Source organism: Taeniopygia guttata, chromosome 3, assembly GCF_048771995.1.
Source record: "Taeniopygia guttata chromosome 3, bTaeGut7.mat, whole genome shotgun sequence".
NCBI classification, from domain to species: Eukaryota; Metazoa; Chordata; class Aves; order Passeriformes; family Estrildidae; genus Taeniopygia; species Taeniopygia guttata.
The window spans coordinates 4,680,629-4,698,865 of NC_133027.1; the positions used below are offsets into that span (position 1 = coordinate 4,680,629).

At 43.2% G+C, this 18,237-nt stretch overlaps 1 protein-coding gene and 1 long non-coding RNA gene across 6 annotated transcripts in view; one reads left to right on the forward strand and one right to left on the reverse strand.

Annotated features, from left to right (window-relative positions):
- Positions 1–18,237, reverse strand: part of TFAP2B (transcription factor AP-2 beta) — a 32,444-nt gene that overhangs the window by 7,084 nt on the left and 7,123 nt on the right. For 3 of the 5 annotated variants that reach the window (XM_030269905.4, XM_004174981.6, XM_072926282.1), the window contains 4 exons: positions 14,246–14,306; positions 6,056–6,275; positions 3,399–3,517; positions 614–755 (listed from right to left, as the gene is read on the reverse strand). In XM_030269905.4, the coding sequence (XP_030125765.1) occupies positions 614–755; positions 3,399–3,517; positions 6,056–6,275; positions 14,246–14,306 (542 nt within the window). Of the gene's footprint in view, positions 1–613; positions 756–3,398; positions 3,518–6,055; positions 6,276–6,539; positions 6,615–14,245; positions 14,307–18,237 lie in introns of all 5 variants that reach the window. The other 2 variants (XM_072926280.1, XM_072926281.1) reach the window with 1 other exon arrangement.
- On the forward strand, positions 10,690–17,730 carry LOC140683610 (uncharacterized). Its single transcript, XR_012054790.1, has 3 exons — positions 10,690–11,025; positions 15,863–15,941; positions 16,982–17,730. It is a non-coding gene; the product is annotated as an uncharacterized lncRNA (long non-coding RNA).

Genomic DNA, 18,237 nt, shown 5'->3' on the forward strand with positions numbered 1-18,237 from the left:
TTTTTTGCCCCCTTTTTATTCCTAGCAGACCAAGATGTCTGAACACTCAGCACCCACTGCCGAGATCCCGAGCAAACCATGAAACACCCAGTGAGTAGCCTGGAAGGCACAGCCTGGTGTAAATCATCACATACAACACACCACCGAGGAAGTCCCAAGGGAGAAAGATGGGGGGGCAAATAGTTTCTTCTTTTTTTCCTTTTTTTTTTTTCTTTTAATTAAATCCTATAGGAAAGGCAGTTTGGTAGCAGACAGACAGGTGTGTGTGAGCATCAGCAGAAACAGATAAACACATTGTGGAAGCAAAATGTAAATTCTTGGTCCACTTTACATAAAAATTATTTAACTGAGGATGGCTTGGAAGTAATGTACAACAGTTAGGGGAGCATCCCCTACAAGCTCTATAGGGACAGGGTCTGTCAGAGGGTCCTCACTGCAAATGGGGTGCAGAGGTCCTTTGGGCAAATTGAGCATCCTTCCTCCCCGCGGGTCTGCTGGAATTTAGAGCCTGGAAATTCCGTCTGCTTTCCAAATGGGCTTAGGGGAAGAGTTTGAGGACAGGGAGGATTTTCTCCGAGAAGGGCAGAGGGGCATGAGTTAACTCGGCACTCACTTTGTAGCAAGCAGCATGTTTTTCCTGGAGTGGAGGTCGCTGGGGTCCGTGTGCTGTCTGTTCAGGTACTCAGAAACAGCTTTGGCTGGGAACTCCGTTTCACAGATGTACCCAAAATCCCGAGCTAAATGAACGGCCTCACCTGGAGGGAAGGAGAGGGGAATTAAAACCTCCGGGCACCGCCGGGCCCGGGCTGGGCTGGCTCCGACCCGCCGGGACACCGGGCGGAGCCCACGGCTCCCCTGGGGACACCGACTCCTTCGAGCCGTGTTTGGAAACCTGGCATCACCCCTTCCACCTCAGGGACAGGCTCCAGTTGTGTGTTTCCCCCCCACCAGCCCTATTTTGGGGACAGAAGTCGATGGGACAGATTTTGAGCTGATGAGGTTTGTCTTTGCTACACTGCGCTCGTGTGGGTCTGCACCCATCAGGTGCTTGTGCAGAACGGAGGGAAGAGCTCACACACACACACACACAAATTAAAACACACACACTTTAAAATTAACTGGACCAAAAAAATGCAAGAGGATACTGGTCAAATCCTGAAAAACTAAGGACACAAACTTCTCTGAACAGCAGGGAAACCATTCCTGTTTCAATACCTCAGATCATTGTCCAAAATTTTACAGATGTGGATATATATTATTAATGTTAACGTTAATTCTTTGTGGGACATTATAGACACAATATATCCACACACGGGGCATTTGCATCATTATCACAGTTATCGCCACATCTGTAAAATTATGGAGAAACTGCGTTTAACCCGATGGCAATTTTCAAATCTGCATTTTTAACTGACCATCATGCAACAAGAACTCTTGTCTACCGGGTGGAAAGATAACAGCTAATGGCACTTTTTCTGTGAACAAAATAATTATTATTCTAGCTCTAATTCTAATTCACTTTTCCTGCCTGCCTTGTTTCAGGTTTCTTGCCTACAGAGGTTTGTGTCATCCAGCTCCTACAGATGTACTTCATGCCACAAGAAGAAGACAGTAGCTGCAGAATGGAGGAAAAGAGGAGGGGGGAAAAAAACCCTCAGACTCTAGAGGGATTCCACCAGATTATAGCTCAGCCCCTCTAGAATAAAACGTTAAACCCTTTAAAGCATCGCCCGAGGGAAGAGGGGGAAGATTTCCAGCAAGCAGGTATGTCTAATAACTCCAGGACCGCGTTATTTTTAACTATCAGGAGCTGCTTTCCAGCGTCATCTCCTGCTCTCCAATGGCTCTCGCTAATCATCAAACCGGGTAATGAAGGCGAGGGCACCCGGCAGAGCCTGGAGGGGGGTCCCGAGCCGGGCACGGTCCCCCAAGGCAGCCTTCGGGCCGGGACCGACCGGAGCGCTCCTGTTCCTGGCGATACAGGAGCAGCTATGCTAAAAAAAAAAAAAAAAAAAAAAAAAGAAGAGATAAAAACCTAAACCCCCATCAGCTGCAGCTTCTTCCAAAAGCAGGGAGCTCTCTGGAGGCAAACTGTTGATTTCTAAGGGAATCAGGGGAGAGGAGGGGTATGTACACCTTACTGCACACTTGACACAGATTTTAGCATCACTACACAGCCCCACCGGCTTTTGAACCTCACACCAGCTTCGGGGAGGGGCTGGTGCTGCTGCGAGCAGAGCGCACGGGGGTGAAGCTGCACTAACAGGTGCACCTGTGCCCCCCAAAATGCTTCACGTCTTCTATAGCTACACCCGTAACCCACACTGATGCCTCTCGGCATCACCCCATGCGGGTGGAGGAGGAGCTCCCTCCCCTCAGCCCCGTCTTTTTGCGAGCCTTCCTTCAGCTCTGCAGTCGCAAGGTCTTGTCGCTCACATAACTCAATCAAAAGAGTTGAAAAGTTAATATCTAGCACAAATATTTGCGCTCGCTTTATATGCAGAAGAGATAAGTGGATTATTTATGCGCCTCTCGGTGTGTATGCATAATGCAGATACATATAATTCATAATTGCATCCATACTATTCCGGTTAGTTTCTTTTTTTTTTTTTTTTTTTTTTTTTGGAGGAAGTCCAACTTCTCTTAGCATAAACACGCACATAACCCTAAACTTATTAGTGGCTCTGACTTTTCCTTGTCGATACAGTAACAACAAATAGAAGAAACACGCTGGCCACCAAAATGACATTAGTTGACTTGAAATTACTTGAAACTTCAGTCAGCCCTCCCCTCTCTCCTTCCTCAGGAGTAGCTGGTCTCTTTGTTCAGCTCCAGCCACCTCAAGGGAAACCGAGCTCTGCTACTCTCAAATCGCTCTTCTTTCTTACCAAAAAAAAGTGGAGGGGGAAAGTAACTTTTCATTATTTTTCCTCACTGAGCATCTTGTAGTGGCCATAAATCAGCTCAGGAAGAGCGAATTAGCAGGAGGTTGGAGTAGACCTGGAGTCGGAGATCACAGAATGGAAATTAATAGCGTGAGGAATGGGACTGCCCGACAGAGTTACACATGCACGCAAATGCACACGCAGATATCCACACGTACACACACAGACACACTCCCTCACTCTTGCCACCAAGAGGGATCAGCGATCCTCCAGCCAGTGACTTCATTTTTGGGAATGGGATTCTTAACCATGACGGTGTTCCTCCTAACCCACCCTGATTTTCACCTCTACAAGGTTTTCCCACCTGATCCCGAAAGTTGGTGGATTTTGGTTGTTTTTTGGGGGTTTGTTTTGGTTTGTTTTTGTTTGGGTTTTGGGATTTTTTTTTTTTTTGGTGAATGTCAGACAGGAGCTCAGAGCAGGGGTGTGAAGGAGCTGCGACCCTCGGCTTACCTTCCACCAGGGAGGTGAGTAAAGTGACATTTGCGGCCTTGCGCCTGCCGGCTGGTAAATTCAAACCGATTTTTTCTAGCCTTTCTCGCAAAGATCTCCCCCCGTTTTTCGATTTGGCTCTAGAATTAGAATTGCAAAGAAATTAACATCGTGATTAACCCCGCAGTGTTCCTGGAAGAAACGTTTAGTCTGTGCAGCGAAGCCTTGGGAGGGTTTTCACTCGACGTTAAGGACTCTGGGGGTGTTGATTTCTGCTCGGGTTTGCTGAGATTTTCTTAATTTCACCCAGGGGTAGAAGTGGGGATGAACCCACTTTTCTCCTGATTTTATCCAGGGAAATCAAACAACGCCAAGCAACAATAATTAATGGCAAGGTTCTGATATAGAGAGCAAGTGGGTATGATACCAGCTTGTATTAAGATATAGAAAAGGGCTAGGCAGGAAGGTAGAGGAGGATTAAACCCTCTGTTGTTCCAGGAAAGGACTAGAATAAGACTAGGGGATAAAAAACTAAATAAATCTGAAAAGTTCGAAGGGAGTGTGTGTGCCTGTGGATAAATTGAAAAGGAGGGAAATATTTATTAAACTGTTTCTCGCCTGTTAGTGCGTCCTTGTGCAAGGAGGCGATGCTGAGAGGAAGAGCTCACCTGAGGCAGGGTGCGTTATAAAAGGGAATGGATTGCCTGGGGGAAGATTGGAATATCTGTCGGAGGTTACTGATAAGGGCAATAAAAGGGTGAGTGGGAAATTCGGAGCTATTGTTCAAACGCCCATACATATGTAAACCCCCAGGGATGAAATCTTGCCACCTGCGAAGTTAGGGAGAGCTTTAGCACCTAAGAACAAAGTCTATCCCAACTGCCTCATAATTCTTACTTAAAACTTGCTTAAGAATTAGAAGTCGCACTTAGAGAAAGGAAATCAGGAACTACAGAGAAGCCAGACTGGCTTCCCACTATTTTATATCGAAGTAAATAGGGCTGGATGGCAGAATTGCAAGACAGCAGCTTTCTATGTCTCATCTGCTCTGAACCAAAATCTTGTTTAAAGTTTAGATTCAAGATAGGAACTGAAGTCAGCAGCAGCCAATAATTATGGCTTGGGCCACGTCCAGAAATCTGCTGAAGGTCAATAATAATGCTTCTTTACCTTGGTAATTATATTTTCTACAGAGCATCTCTCAGATGTTCTCCCTGCTCCATTTGTAGCTGTACAGAAGGAGCAGGCAGGTTAGCATCTGTAAGTAAAAATCTCTCTGCTGCGCTCCCTGGCAGCTGAACAATGATTACAGACATTCACATGGAACAGCAGCTATTTTAGGAGACCCTAATTCTCATGTGGATATTTGGGTGACTGATCGCATGTAGCAGAACTTTCCCCCTCGTCTCCAGACATGGAGCCACAGCCCTTGACGTCATCACAGAATTTTTTGCGGGGACAAGGGGGGAATCCCAAAGATTGGCTTTATTTTAAAGCTCCTTAGAGCCAGTGTATCCCAGCTGCTGCTATAGGAGTTTTCAAGATATTTCCTTCTCTAAGATTAGCAACTTTTAAACATGATCTGAAGTTTATTCATTGTCAGTTTGGATGCATCTGTCCCTGTTTAAAAGTTATGATTTTTATTCCAGTCTGGTGTCTACCTCACACACAGAAAGTGAAATCTTTGTACCCTCTCAGCCTGAGTGTGTGAACTGGTACCTCATATTGTATAACCTCATGGCTTTTCCCCTGTTGTGACTGAGACAGAACCTGAGCTCACCTTTCTTACAGACAAGCCGTGATGACCATTCACAGTCCCTCAGGCACAGCCAAGAAGAAAAAGTCCTTTCTCCCTGGTAGCCTTTCCAGCTAATGGCCTCAGAGCTTAAATTCTTGCTGCTTCTACATAAAAGCACAGTCTCCCACTTGTTATGATGGAGTGTCGGCTGGACCTCAGAGTTATTCCTTGCTCCCCACTTTCTTCAATACCAGCACCGCCAACTATTTTGAGGTCTTTGTCGAAATCCACCAGGACACGAGTGGGTGATTTGCACAAATATTAAGCAACAAAGTCCTCGAGACCAGTTGTGAGCTGCAGCAACTTTCTCTGTGTGAAGCACCAAGTTTCTGACTTTCAGAGCTACCTGTTGGTGGCTCTTCTCGAGTCAGGTACTTTCCTACCTTACAGTTTGCCTATCAGATCCCTGCCAATTTCTTGTGTGACACCACGTGTTATAATTGACATAATTGCCTGATCGTTACTGCCATGTAGAGCAAACCTCGTGGGTTTATCTAGGAAATCCCTAGAAATCCATCAGGTCCTGAAATACTTGCAGTTCAGCCTGAAATACACCCATCAGGGCATTTTATTTTCTCCACTTTCTAAGAGAGAAGTGCGAGGAGGAGAAAAGACAGAAAACGTGTGCATGGACAAGGAGAAAATCCTTCTGTCTCTGTTCCTTCATTTGAGGCTAAACAAGGCCAAATATTTCCCTACTCTCCATATATTCATCTCAATGTTTGAACACAGCATATTTTTGTCTTATCACCAGCATTACACACACAGGCTCTGACAATAGGATCAATGCATGTTTGAAATCATCTGTACTGTCGACCAAGGGTTTCTGGTGCATGCATGGAGGCCCAGACACATTCACATGTTTGCCCCAGCCTCTTACCTTCTAAGTACTCCTCCTAGGAGGGATGCGTTCAGACACTCTGGAGGGGAAAGACGCCTCTGAACTTCTCCCACAGTTACTTTATACTTTGAAGTTGAGCTAAGCAAAGACAAGCGGCCAGGTACAGAGCAAAACACCTCTCCGGTATTGACTGAAATTCCACCCAGGAAGCCATCTTTATTCATCATCAAAGAAGTGACAGATTTTGGAGGAACCGGAACTGGAGAAAGAAAAGGGGAGGAGGGGAGAGAGAAACCATCACGCCACGAAGGAGCACAGCATAACCACAGTCTCTCTGACATGCACAGAACAGCAAAATGAAAGGGAGTTTTGAATCTCTGGCTACCTCCAGCAACCTAAAGGGTGCTGCTCCCCCAACCTCTAGGAAAGTGCTCCATGAATGATGGATGGAGAGAAGGGTGGTACAGTACAGCCTCTATGCAGGGTTTGATCATTGGGAAATAAAATACATATTGGCAAGCACCTGGCAACTTTCGGGTTTGAGCCTGTGTCTCACCCAGAGCCCCCCGATGCCTTTTGTACAACGGACAGCGCCTTTCTGGAGGGGAAAAAAAGAGGAAAATTTACTTTTTTTTTGCTAATGTTTCCATTAGTGCTAAGCTGAGCCAGGAATAAATTCACTACACAAAGGGAGTTGCTGTCTTAAATAAGTATCAAGGCTGGAGGATACAGCAATGAGAAGACAGCTCTGTTATTGCTTTGTGTTTTTATTAAGTCTGGTTTATGAAATAAAATGAGTCTTTTCCTTCAGAAAAATGAACACCGGGAAAAAAATATCTGGCCTAACCATGGTGCTCTCCACTCTGATCATATTGTGCTGTCCGTGAATTAGAAGGAACTCTCCTACCCCTAAATAAAACTGATTTAGTTACTGCAACATGTATTTAAAGGTAGTTATAGGGAAAAGTAAAAGGAGAATGATAAAGTAAAACTAAACAAAATAAACCCTTGTTGTTCTCTCCAAGATAAAAATAAGTATTTATTTTCCCTGAGAAATCAGTGAGGTTATTTTAAGAGTAACCAAGGGATTATAATGAACAAATTCCTATAATAGCAACCAGACACACTCAGAAATAAACAAAAAAAAAAAATTGGTTGAACTAAAACTGAGAGCAATTCCCCCATGACATGAATTTTGTTTACAAATGAACTTAAGCAACTCCCTCATAATTGTGTGTAACTGTTATGATTTACAGCAGGTGCTCTAATCAATCACCCAATCACTTTAATTTATAGGGAGCCTCGCTGCATTTTCCCAGTTGTTTCATTTCTGCAAGTAATTGATAACAAACCATACTTAAGGTATGTTTTATGCAGGAGTTAATAAGAGCTGACAGCTGCTACTGCAGCTTCCTCTCGGATCCGCGGCAACACGCGTTTCCTTATAGAAAATATACTTTGAAATTGGGGCTTGTGGTGGTGGGAGAGCCCTGGCAGTCCAGCGGGCATGTTCCAGAGGAGAAGACTAATTGATTACACACCCTCTTCAAGCAGATACTGCTCCACAATCTCCCGTTTCCACTCAATCAATTGCAAAACCAATTCGGCAAATAATAAGCTTCTATTATGCACATATGCCAGCTATTTAGGTAGTTATAATACATGTCAGCTAAGTCATAAAAGCCCTGTTTATTTGCAACATATCTGGAGAATCAAACCATTAGGGTTGAGCGGATATTTAAGTCGTCTGGAGCTGCTAAACAATAAGATCGGGTATCCTAATATATTACCAAGTGCTAACTACTGGGCAATTGCCAATTTTATAACCTCAGTGCATGGAATAGACACAACCGTGTTTCACTGTTTTTATTGCAGATCATTTCCTACTGCCAGACCAGAACCCCACAATAAAAGCTCTATAACAGCTAAAAACCAAAAGGCATGTCGATTTTAGATATACATATTGCTTCGTATGCCTTGTATATAGTCTCCAGTATAAACAAATTATTTTGAGTGGCTTGACTTCAGGGAATCGGGAAGTGAAATGGATTCCTATTTCTCTATTATTTTTAGGTAGGCACTTTATGCAGCTCATAAAGGCGGTTTCAAATAGTTTGAGAATGGCTCAGAAATAGTTATAAAAGAGTTAGGGGCCCGCTCCTGCTTTCATTGCTATTATTAGGATGGGTTTTTTTGCCATTGATTCTATAGGAAAAGACTCGTTTGTATATCAGAGGCAGTACCAACAGACCAAAAAATTGTATTTATATTTTCCCCGTCATTATATATAAATATATCTCTTATTTCATACACAATGATCAGTCTGAGTGAAGCATCACATAGAAAAAAATAGAAATTAAAAAAAAAAAAAGTTGGAATAAAGCAGTACCACCAGACAGATTTTCATGACTGGCATATTTTTTCTTGGGACAAACACATGGGCTCTGTGGTTCGAGTACACCTTTACCGTGGCTATATTTAGTGACCAGTTTATCAGGTCACTGTCCAGTGAACTGAGAAATTAAACAAGAGGCAGCAATTCCACGAACATCTGATCTTAGTCCAAACTCACTAAAGAGAGAAGGACCCGTGCAATGCTTAAATGTACCTCACCCCGCTCGCTTTGGCCTTTTGGAGCACTCATTACATTAGTTAACCTTTGAATTATGGATTTTCACGTGGTCGGTGGGTTTTTTTTTCCTCTTGCAAATTGCTTTTGGGAAGAAGGCTGGCTCCCTTCCCTGCTATGCTGAGAGCTCCTCAGCTTCTTTTCCTAGCAGTGTTTCCCTGAAAAGGACGGTATGAACAAACCCATCAGCCGGAGCCTGATAGCTCTGAACCCATTTGAGAGGCTTGCCAGGCGGTGTAAGCATATCTATTGCAATTTCATAGCTTCAGAGAGATCTATTCTATCTAGGCTCTGTATCTTCTGTAAATTACCTAATGCTGCCTCAAAAAAGTGTTTGCCATGGAATGAATTATCTCTATCTATATCATATCTATATGTTTATCATGGCTGGAGCTTTTCAGACACAGCCCAGACATCAGCAGAGATAACAGAACGTGGAGCTTTTGTGGGTGAGGAGATCTCCACGTCCGTGCGTGCAGCTGCATGTGTCAAATCCCTGAGCGTATGTAAATAAACCCGAATGCAGAGTGTATTTTTAGCCAATGTCAACTTCCCCAGTTGGTCAGGGACTGCCACAACTGCTGAAATGACACAGAATAACACACACGTATCCACGCAGCGTCCCCATCACTCCTGCTTTCACTTTATCCCTTTTAGTTCTTGTCAGCCCCAGCAGAAACTGTTCGATTTTCTTTCACTCCCAAACTCTACTTGCTGCGTGTGTGTGAGCATTCACAAATACATAATTCCCCCTTTCAAACCCTCAGCTTTCTCCTTTCTTTTATTTTTCCTTATTTACCGCCTTTGTCTCTTTTTTCCCCCTCTCCTTTTCCATCCCTTTATCTCTTTTTCTCCCCTCTTTTTTTTTCTCTCTGTCCTCCTGTGGTTACTTCCAGCCTCTTTGTCATTTCTCCCCCTTCCATTTCTCTTCAGTTTATCAATAAACCGAGAGAGCAACAGTAGCCGCTTGATTTGTTAGTAATTATAAGCATACTGTTCCTGCAAACGGGATCTCTAGATGAGTGAGATCGCTTTAGAACGACAGCAGGAAATGGTGGGGAAATGGAGCATGGCGAAACTCAGCGTGAAGCTTTCAGTTCTTTACATGTTTACAATTTTCTGTGCATACATTAAGTCTTAGGCTTTTTTTTTTTTTTTTTTTTTTGTGGAGGTGGATTTCTGTTGGGCTGCTCGCCACAAACGTGTGAAAATGAGCACAAATGTGAACGCACAAGTGGAATGGGATGAAAAAAAGCTGTTTTGACGACAGTAAAACTAAAGAAATAATAAACTTATGTTCAATAAGGGTTTAAACTATGACTATAATTGCGCTAACCCAGCTAAATAATACCGTAGTCGAATAGTCAGTTAAATTATCAATCAGAAGAAATAATTATTGTATTACTTACTAAAAAACATCGTGGTTGAATGACTTATTAATAAACTATCAAACTACTTTCAAATTTTTTCACTCTGCCTGGGCTTTAACTGAGTAAGAAGTTCTTTGTCCATGCTAACAACAGGACTTTGCTGTAAGTGGTGATTCGCTCTGACTCAGTGGCCAAGCCTAAAACGTCCCCGAGCAGCGTCTTAGGAGCTGAAACTAAAGAGACCCGGGTCTTATCTTAATTTTAAGGGACAAACACAAAAAGTGCGCCTTCATCTCGCATTTCCTTCTGTCCCCCTCGTCCTTTCCTCTCCTCCCGCCCCTTTCCCCCACCACAGTCCCCGTCCCCGAAAGCTGGGACGGAATTTCAAGGTGGAATTTATTCCCTCGAAACTGTTTTGCATTTAATTAAAGGGGATCCTCAGGTTCAGTGGGTAACCCGGGAATAAGCACGAAAATGAGAGGCACTGGAGCACCAGCTCTTGAGCCCCACATCCATCACCTGAAAAGCTGAGGCCAGAGTGGTTCTCAGTTAATCATTGATCAGCTGCTCCGAGGGGTGGGGAGGAAACTCGTGCTGGATTATTAACAGCTAAAAACGAAAGGTTAAGACACCTTCTTCCATGTGTTTCCTTAAAATAGGAGGAACAACGGAGCGCGTGTGCAAGACCATGAATTAAGGTCTTCAAGTTAAAATGGCCTTTCATGATAAATCAGATGTAAGTGTGCAGACGATCGTCAGAAACAGCTGAAAGTAAATAAATACATCAGAATAATTTTAAGGTCACCGACTGTGCCCCAGAGTCACAAAAAATTAACTTGGGACTCAGGCCATGCAAGGTTTTGCAGGAAGACAACTTCTTTCACCATAGAAAGTGCCAAGGAAATTTCAGATGAGCATTTGACAAGGGGACCCGATCTTTTACTCCTGACACATGGCAAACCTCTTCATTTCAGCAAAAATTGAGAGAAAGTCCTCAAAATGTGCAGCCGGTAAGCTCTGAAAGCTGAGTTAAATCTGATATTAATGTCCCTGGTGATTATTATCATCTTGATGATTTATCTGGCTCCCTCCCTCCCACTTCCACCACCCAAATCTTAATGGAAGTGGGAGTAAAAGATGATTTTTTAATGTCTCGTTGGATTTTTAGGCTGTTAATGTACCGCATCCTTCTCATTATTAGTTTATTGATTGTTCATTGACCAGCCCCCTTCAAATCGTATTAACCACCCTCTGCCAGTTTAGATTAGGGGAGTTTAAAAAGCACCTTTCATTATTTCAGCGCCACCACCACCACGGTGGAGTTCAGGCTTGGTAGCTTAATGCTCGCTCTAATGGGGCAGCTAAGAGACAAGGGGCCACGGTCCCTGCCTATTGCATTAATAGCTCAAAGGGGGCTAATACAGAAAATTAGCCTTAAACGAGCTCTGGAGATCTCCAAATGAAAGAGCCATTTATCACGCTGGCTACCTTCACTCCACTCGTTTGCTCTCTCTACTGGGAACAACTCATTTCCTCTTAACTAAATTACTTCAGAAATGTCAAGTAAGCTCGGATAGCAAACATAACAAGAGCCTGGGTATATGTAAGCTGTTGTGTGGGATCGATAGGTGAGATAAATCAATGGCCGAGTATGAATCCCTATGTAATTTCCTTAATATTTTGGCAAACCTTTTGCATAGAGAGATAATTCCCTCTGCAGGCCTCAGAGGTCATAAAGGAGCAGACACAGCCTGGGTGATATAATTAAGTTTAGGCTTCAAGTCCTCATCATACTTTTCCCACTACTTTGCAATGAAAGAATTTTAGACATTGAACCAGGATTGGGTGAAGCAGAGCCTCTGCAACCCTCGTCTACCAAATACGAGCGTTCCACTGCACAAAAATCTGTCAATACCTGTATGTCTGTCTGTCTATCTGTGCCACCTGCAAGAACGACTCACTGAGTTTAAATAACTTGTTCTTGTTTCAAAGTACACCCTCACAGCTACAAACTGCAGGCAACAAAGCAAAATTGATACTGAGTGCTATGTTGCTCGTTCCCTCGTCCTGATTAAATATTGACTGCCACAAATGTGACCTGTTATTTATTACCCATTTATCTTCCTCTGCACGCAGGAAACATGCTGTGCAAAAAAAATTTTAAAAATGAAGAATTTAAAAAAATTTAAAAATGGAAAAATAATACAATATTCTTTTATACTGGAAAGTTTCTTTGACCTCAGCCTTGCTTCTAAGGAAGAAAATGCTACTACAATGACTTTGAAACAGTTGTAAATGCATCTCAGGCTCTTTCTTAGTAACCTTATTTCCAAAGAGCATGTGTCTCCTGTTCATCATGTGTTAACTCAGAGTATCTTTCCTGGCTGCAAATAGGCACCAGTAATCCCACCTAGATGGGACTGGGTCTCTTTAGGCAGCAGCTGCTCCAGCTGGGGCCGTTGCAATGCCCACACACACGAAGAACACCTAAATATATGCCTAATGCATATAAAAACCTCTGCCTAATACGTAATAATTGCAGGCATTCACATTCTAGTGCTACTCGCTGCCTAATTGCACCACCCAGCACGCACACGGAATGTCTCCGCTGTCCTCGTCAGCTGAAGGAGGGAGAGACAGACACAGGCGTGATGTGTGTTAAAGGAGAAAAAAAAAAAAAAAAAAAAAGAGTGTTTTGGATTGTGTATTCTGCGAAAGACCATCACGGAACAACCTTAAAAAGGAGTCTCTCGACCACAAATCAAGCGCCAATTAATCAAATGCACCCAAGAGGGAGTGTATGAGGTGTCAAGTGGGGGTGGGGAATAGGGAGGAGAGTGAGGAAAAAAAAGTTAAAAATACAACCAGAAACCATCAGGTTACAGACCTTGAGTATAAACCCCACCAAACATTCAAACTGAACCAAAACAGCAGAAACATACAAGCCTTTTTTTTTCCTTTTTAAAGTTAAGTAACTTTCTATTTCTTTAAAAAAAAAACACAAAAAAAACCCCCAAAAACCCTTCGACCTTTCAAGCAATAGTCATAAATGGTGCTGTCAAATGGTCTTCAAGTTTTCATTAGTCCTCGCTCAAATAACCAGACCTTGATCTTGTGTGTGAAAGAGAGATCGTACATGGATATTTAAATTTAAAAAAAAAAAAAAAAAAAAAAAAGCCAAAACCGCAAACAACCAGCAACAAAACAAACAATAAATACACGGAAAGACCTCATGCTGTCTTCAACACATTTTAGATAAAACCCCTCCCTGTTATTTTGCTTTACATCCTAGAAAATCGTCACTGTTAAACTATTTGTGCGCATTTGACAAATAACAAGGTCCTGGAGATAAGTGCCGTTGATAGTAAGCATAAGGGACAGCGTTTTTAAACCTCATCTCTGGTACTTAAAATTGAATCTAGAAATATGAACTCCTTAGATAATTAAAGATAGCTTTCCCTCCATTTGCAGCGTGTGAGCTGTTTAATGTCTACCAGCATAACACAACACTAATCGCCAAGCATCTTCGAGTGACTGTCAGAGAAATGTAAAAAAATTAAGCAGCTGCAATACGCCCAAAATGAGTTATTGTAATTACATTTAATTAGTTTAATTAGTTAATTATTTTGCTTACAGCTGTACAAGAGACTGCAAACATTTGTTAATATCACATTCGCTTTAACAGTATGGGGTGATTCTGCAGTTACACTAAATCATGGGCGCATATGTAGAAAGATGGAAAAAATGGGCATGGGGAAGGGGGGAATCTTGGGGGAAGGGGGGAATCTTGGAGGGAGCGGGAAGGGGGCTGGGTCTGCCTTTCCATGGGCATCTCTTTCTCTCCTCTCCGCCTTTGATTCGCCTGGGAAATGCATTTAAGCCCCAAAGGGAATCAACCCCTTCCCCATTAAAAGCCAAGGGGTCCCCACCGAAGACTATCGGGGGGAGAAGGGGAGGGAAGGGGGGCGGTGGAAACGGCATTGGAGCACGGGGTGCCCCATTAGAGACCATTCGTGTAATTAAACCCTTTGAAGGGCGGGGAGGCGGGGATATAAACTTTTCCTTTCTCATGTCTCATCCCTTCACTCTATCTGCTGATCCAATCAACTCTTCATCTTGCTGCCATGGGTGCCTGCTTCCCGGAGAAATTCATTGCCCCAAAGTCAAAATATATCATGAAGATATCGCTACACAGTAAAAGTTTGTCTAGCTTGTTGGAATAATCCATACCTTTTTTAATGACAGACTGGTCCAATAAGTTCATACCGCTGTTATTGGCATCTTCAACTGACTGTGGATATAAAAACATCACTATTCAAATTGACTGGATATTAAAGAATCACGTACATAAATCATGTCATTCCAAACTGGAGTCCCTGTTATTTCCATGTATATTAATTCACTAGGGGAGGAGGGATTTTTTATTATTGTTATTATTATTATTGTTATTATTAGTTCCCCCAATCGACAAGGAAATTAAATTCTTACAAATTACATAGTCTTCTAATAAAACAAAAGGAGGTGAGAAGCATATGCGGTGCAATACTGGTTTTGTTATCTTATAAAACATAGATATCACATAGACTTCTTTGCATTCCATAAAGCTTTATATTTCTTCTTTTGAAAATGTGGCAATTTGGCAACATCTGCAAGATCTATTGCATCACATAAATGAACACGATTAAGGACAACTTAAATGCTCCCTCCCCTTTCCTCCCCCTCCTCCTTTTTCTGTTTAGTTGGGGTTTTTTTTTTTTTGTTTGTTTGTTTAACCCTGCTACATCTTACTAATTCAAGGGCCATTTACTTTTTATATATCATAGTTTACATTATGGACTTTTAATTAAAGCATGAGCCTTTCGAAGCACAGTGCAACGCCCACATTGTACAGGGGACGAGCAGAAAGAGATTTACAGCTCCCGAGGTTGCTTCCATGTCCGGAATTAGTGGGGACGGGGAGGGAGGAGCAGGAATACACATTATCAAAAGTATGAACCATCAAATTGATTGCCTAGGAAAAAAAGTCTCCGAATTTCAAAGCCTTGTTTCCCCCTTTTTTCCCCCTTTCTTTTCCAGCCTGCCGAGGAGCACACCTGTTATTATGGCATTAACTTCTTCAGCAGGGAAGAGAACAAAGACGGGCACAGAGGACACAGCAAATTTTGGGTTTCTTTTCTCAAAATGAAAGTGGGATACACAATCCCCCCCCCCCCCCAACCAAACCAAAATTACTGCTGAATCTGCGTTTGGCACAGTAAAGCCATGTCCGAAAAAAAAAAAAAAAAAAAAAAAACAACCAAAAAGAGCTGTCATAGGAACAATTTATAGCAGAATTCTGATAGGTTCCGTTTTAGGGTAAATTCTGAGATGAAGGGGGACTTCTGGGTTTCTTGGCTTTATTATTTTATTTTCCCCGTTACTTTTACTAAAGAGTTTGGTTTTTTCAGTGTTATTGCATATCTGGGGAGTTGTCACGTTTTTTCTTGATAAGCAAAGCACCTTTACAGCAAAGCAATGATTTACTTCACCATGATTTTAACTTTATCTTTGCTATGCCGAGAAGCTGAGCTTATTCGGATACGGCCCTTATCTCCGTCTCTGCGCTCAGCGGAGATGGAATGTGGTTTAGGAGAAAATTGCATCTCCCCAAAATACAATGGAACAATATTTTCTATGAGAGCTTTCCTTTCATTTTCCTTGAATCCACCCTCAAACGAGCGAACGCACGGAGTGGTGCCTTATGTGCTGTGTTTGGGCATGGCTGTGTCTCTCTCTCATAATCAATAGGCTACATACCTAAAGGGCACAAAATAAAATTACAAAGTCTTCCCTCCTTTCCCTGAGCAGCTCCCAACGAGGGATGATGAGCAAATCCTGCAGCCTGCTGGAGTGCAGCGTGCTGCACCTCGATGGCACAGAAATGGAGGTAAACGTGAAACATCACCTTCCCTTTTTCTTTTTTTCTTTTTAACTCATCTTTCCTCCTTATCTCACCTTATCTCTGGAGCCGATGGTTGCCCGCAACCTTTATGCGTGTGCGTGCACTCAGCTCGCTCCATCAGCAACGTGGGTTAGTTGTTGTAGTTAATGAGAAGACTCCTGTCTGATTTTCTATCTAATTACGCCCTCCTGCTGGGTTTTTGTACAGGATATTCGCTCAGCATGCTGGCAGTTAATAGTCACAGAGAGGATCGTAAAGATTTAATTAGGACTGCATGCGGAAACGTGGAAAAACAACTCAGACTTTTAATTACTAGACTTCTTTAGTTAAAAGTGATACCAGGGGTTACTTTATAAGAGACTTGGGTGTTTTGGTGCAACTTAACTTTCCGTGTCTCTAGCTAGTACGTGGTAGCAGCGTGAGTGAGGAGGAGGAGGAGGAGCGGAGGTGTGTGTGCAGGGAGGGGAAAGGTGATGAGTTTCCAGATATACTTGGAAAATCTGGAGAGGAAGATTCCCCTCCCTTCCCTCCTCCAATAATCTGATAGCATGATGCCTCCTAAGTACTACCTATAACCACCTTATTCAACTTCTGTGGATAGGTCTGAGTGAAAACCTTAAAAACTGAGCTCTATTTTTTCCCCCTGAATTTCCCCCTCCATTTTTCCTTCATCGAATCCTTTATTACTGTAATCCTACTTTAACCCAGCCGGTGGGAAAAATATCTGGGAGTGCAATGGTGGATTTTTTTCAGAGTCCCTATTAGATGATGCAAATTTTTGTTCAATGAGAAGGTCTTGGCTTCTCTGTTCCCTGTCTGAAGGTTGTAAATCGCGGATTGAAAATTCCTCTCGAGAGGGGCAGCAATAGCAATACAGTGTGTCCTGTTTACAATAACAGAGCGCTATCGTGTTACAATCACTTAATTCTAGCCCTGGACAATGGCTCACACATGGACTGGATTTGGTGTTTATAAAATAACCACTGTTTCTTTCTGTCACGCACTCTCTGTCTCTTTCTCCTCAGCCCAGCCCATTCTCATGGCACATATTTGATCAGACATGCATAAGCTACAGCAAAGAGAAACATCTTTAGCAAAGTGCACATCTAGGTATTCGTTCAACTTTTTGGACTAATGAAATAAGAAAAACCCAGTATTTGAAACCCTTCCTGAAAATTATATATAGTGATGGCGGATGATGAGTATACGTCGCCTGAATAAAAATTCCCGTTGCTAGAAAAGGTTCCTCGAATCTAGAATAAATCCATGTTAAATATTAAGATGGAAAAGTGCCTAACTTCATCTGTCACTATGGAGGGATAAGAATAGAAAGTGCTGAGTGGCAGCAGCGAGTTCTGGGCTGCTTTCCCTCCTGCCTGCGTTAACTTGCAGTTGGACACCTCTTCCTTCACGTGTTTCTCCTTGGGATACCCTCCTCTCCCTCTTCCCCTCCTCCACCAACCTGGGAACAAACTTTCAGAAATAAAGGGCCTGTTTAATTTCCTGCTGTCTGAGTACCCCAAACCAAGAACCCCGGCCCTGCAGGTCTGCAGCCTCGTCTGTCCCATCCCATCCTCGTCCCATCGCGCCCACCCTGGTCCCGCCAGCCCCGAGCAGGTCGCGGGTGGCCGCGGGTGGTCCCGATGCTCTCAGAGCGTCGGGGGGAGGCACTTTCCACCAGTGCAATGCCCTTCCCGCAGAAGGGATGTTTTATGGGGGAACGGATGGAGAACTGCTTTATTTGAGCTTCTTAATTCCTATTATTTCTTCTCTCCCTTCTTTATGTCTTTCTCTCTTTCCCTATCTTTCCCCTCCTTTCCCTATCTTTCCCCTCCTTTCCCTCTCTATCTTCTCTTCTTTCCTCTCTCGTCATTTCTGCATTTTATCTTTTTCTTCTTTTTCTTCTTTTTATATCTTTCCTTTCCTTCCCTCTCCTCTCTTTTACTCTCTTTCTCACAAAAGCACAACAACTACCGGCTATTCTTTGGGGAAAGTGTAAATATCCAGGCACAAACAGCACCTAACGCCTATCGGCTGCGGAGAGGAAGGAGGAGAGCGATCTGCTTTCTGCATTCACAGAGGTAAAACTCGCCTTGACTTGCAAACCACTTTGTCTGAGCCAGGAATGCGAGACGAGACCTGCGCATCGCACCCACGGCGGCCAGGGGCTGCCCCCAGGTCCCAAAGCCACCTCGGAAAGCCGCAGAAAGCAGCGACCCGACGGGCACTGAGCTCGGAGGCAGGAGCATATCCAAACAGCAAAACCTTTCGTTTTCTAAAA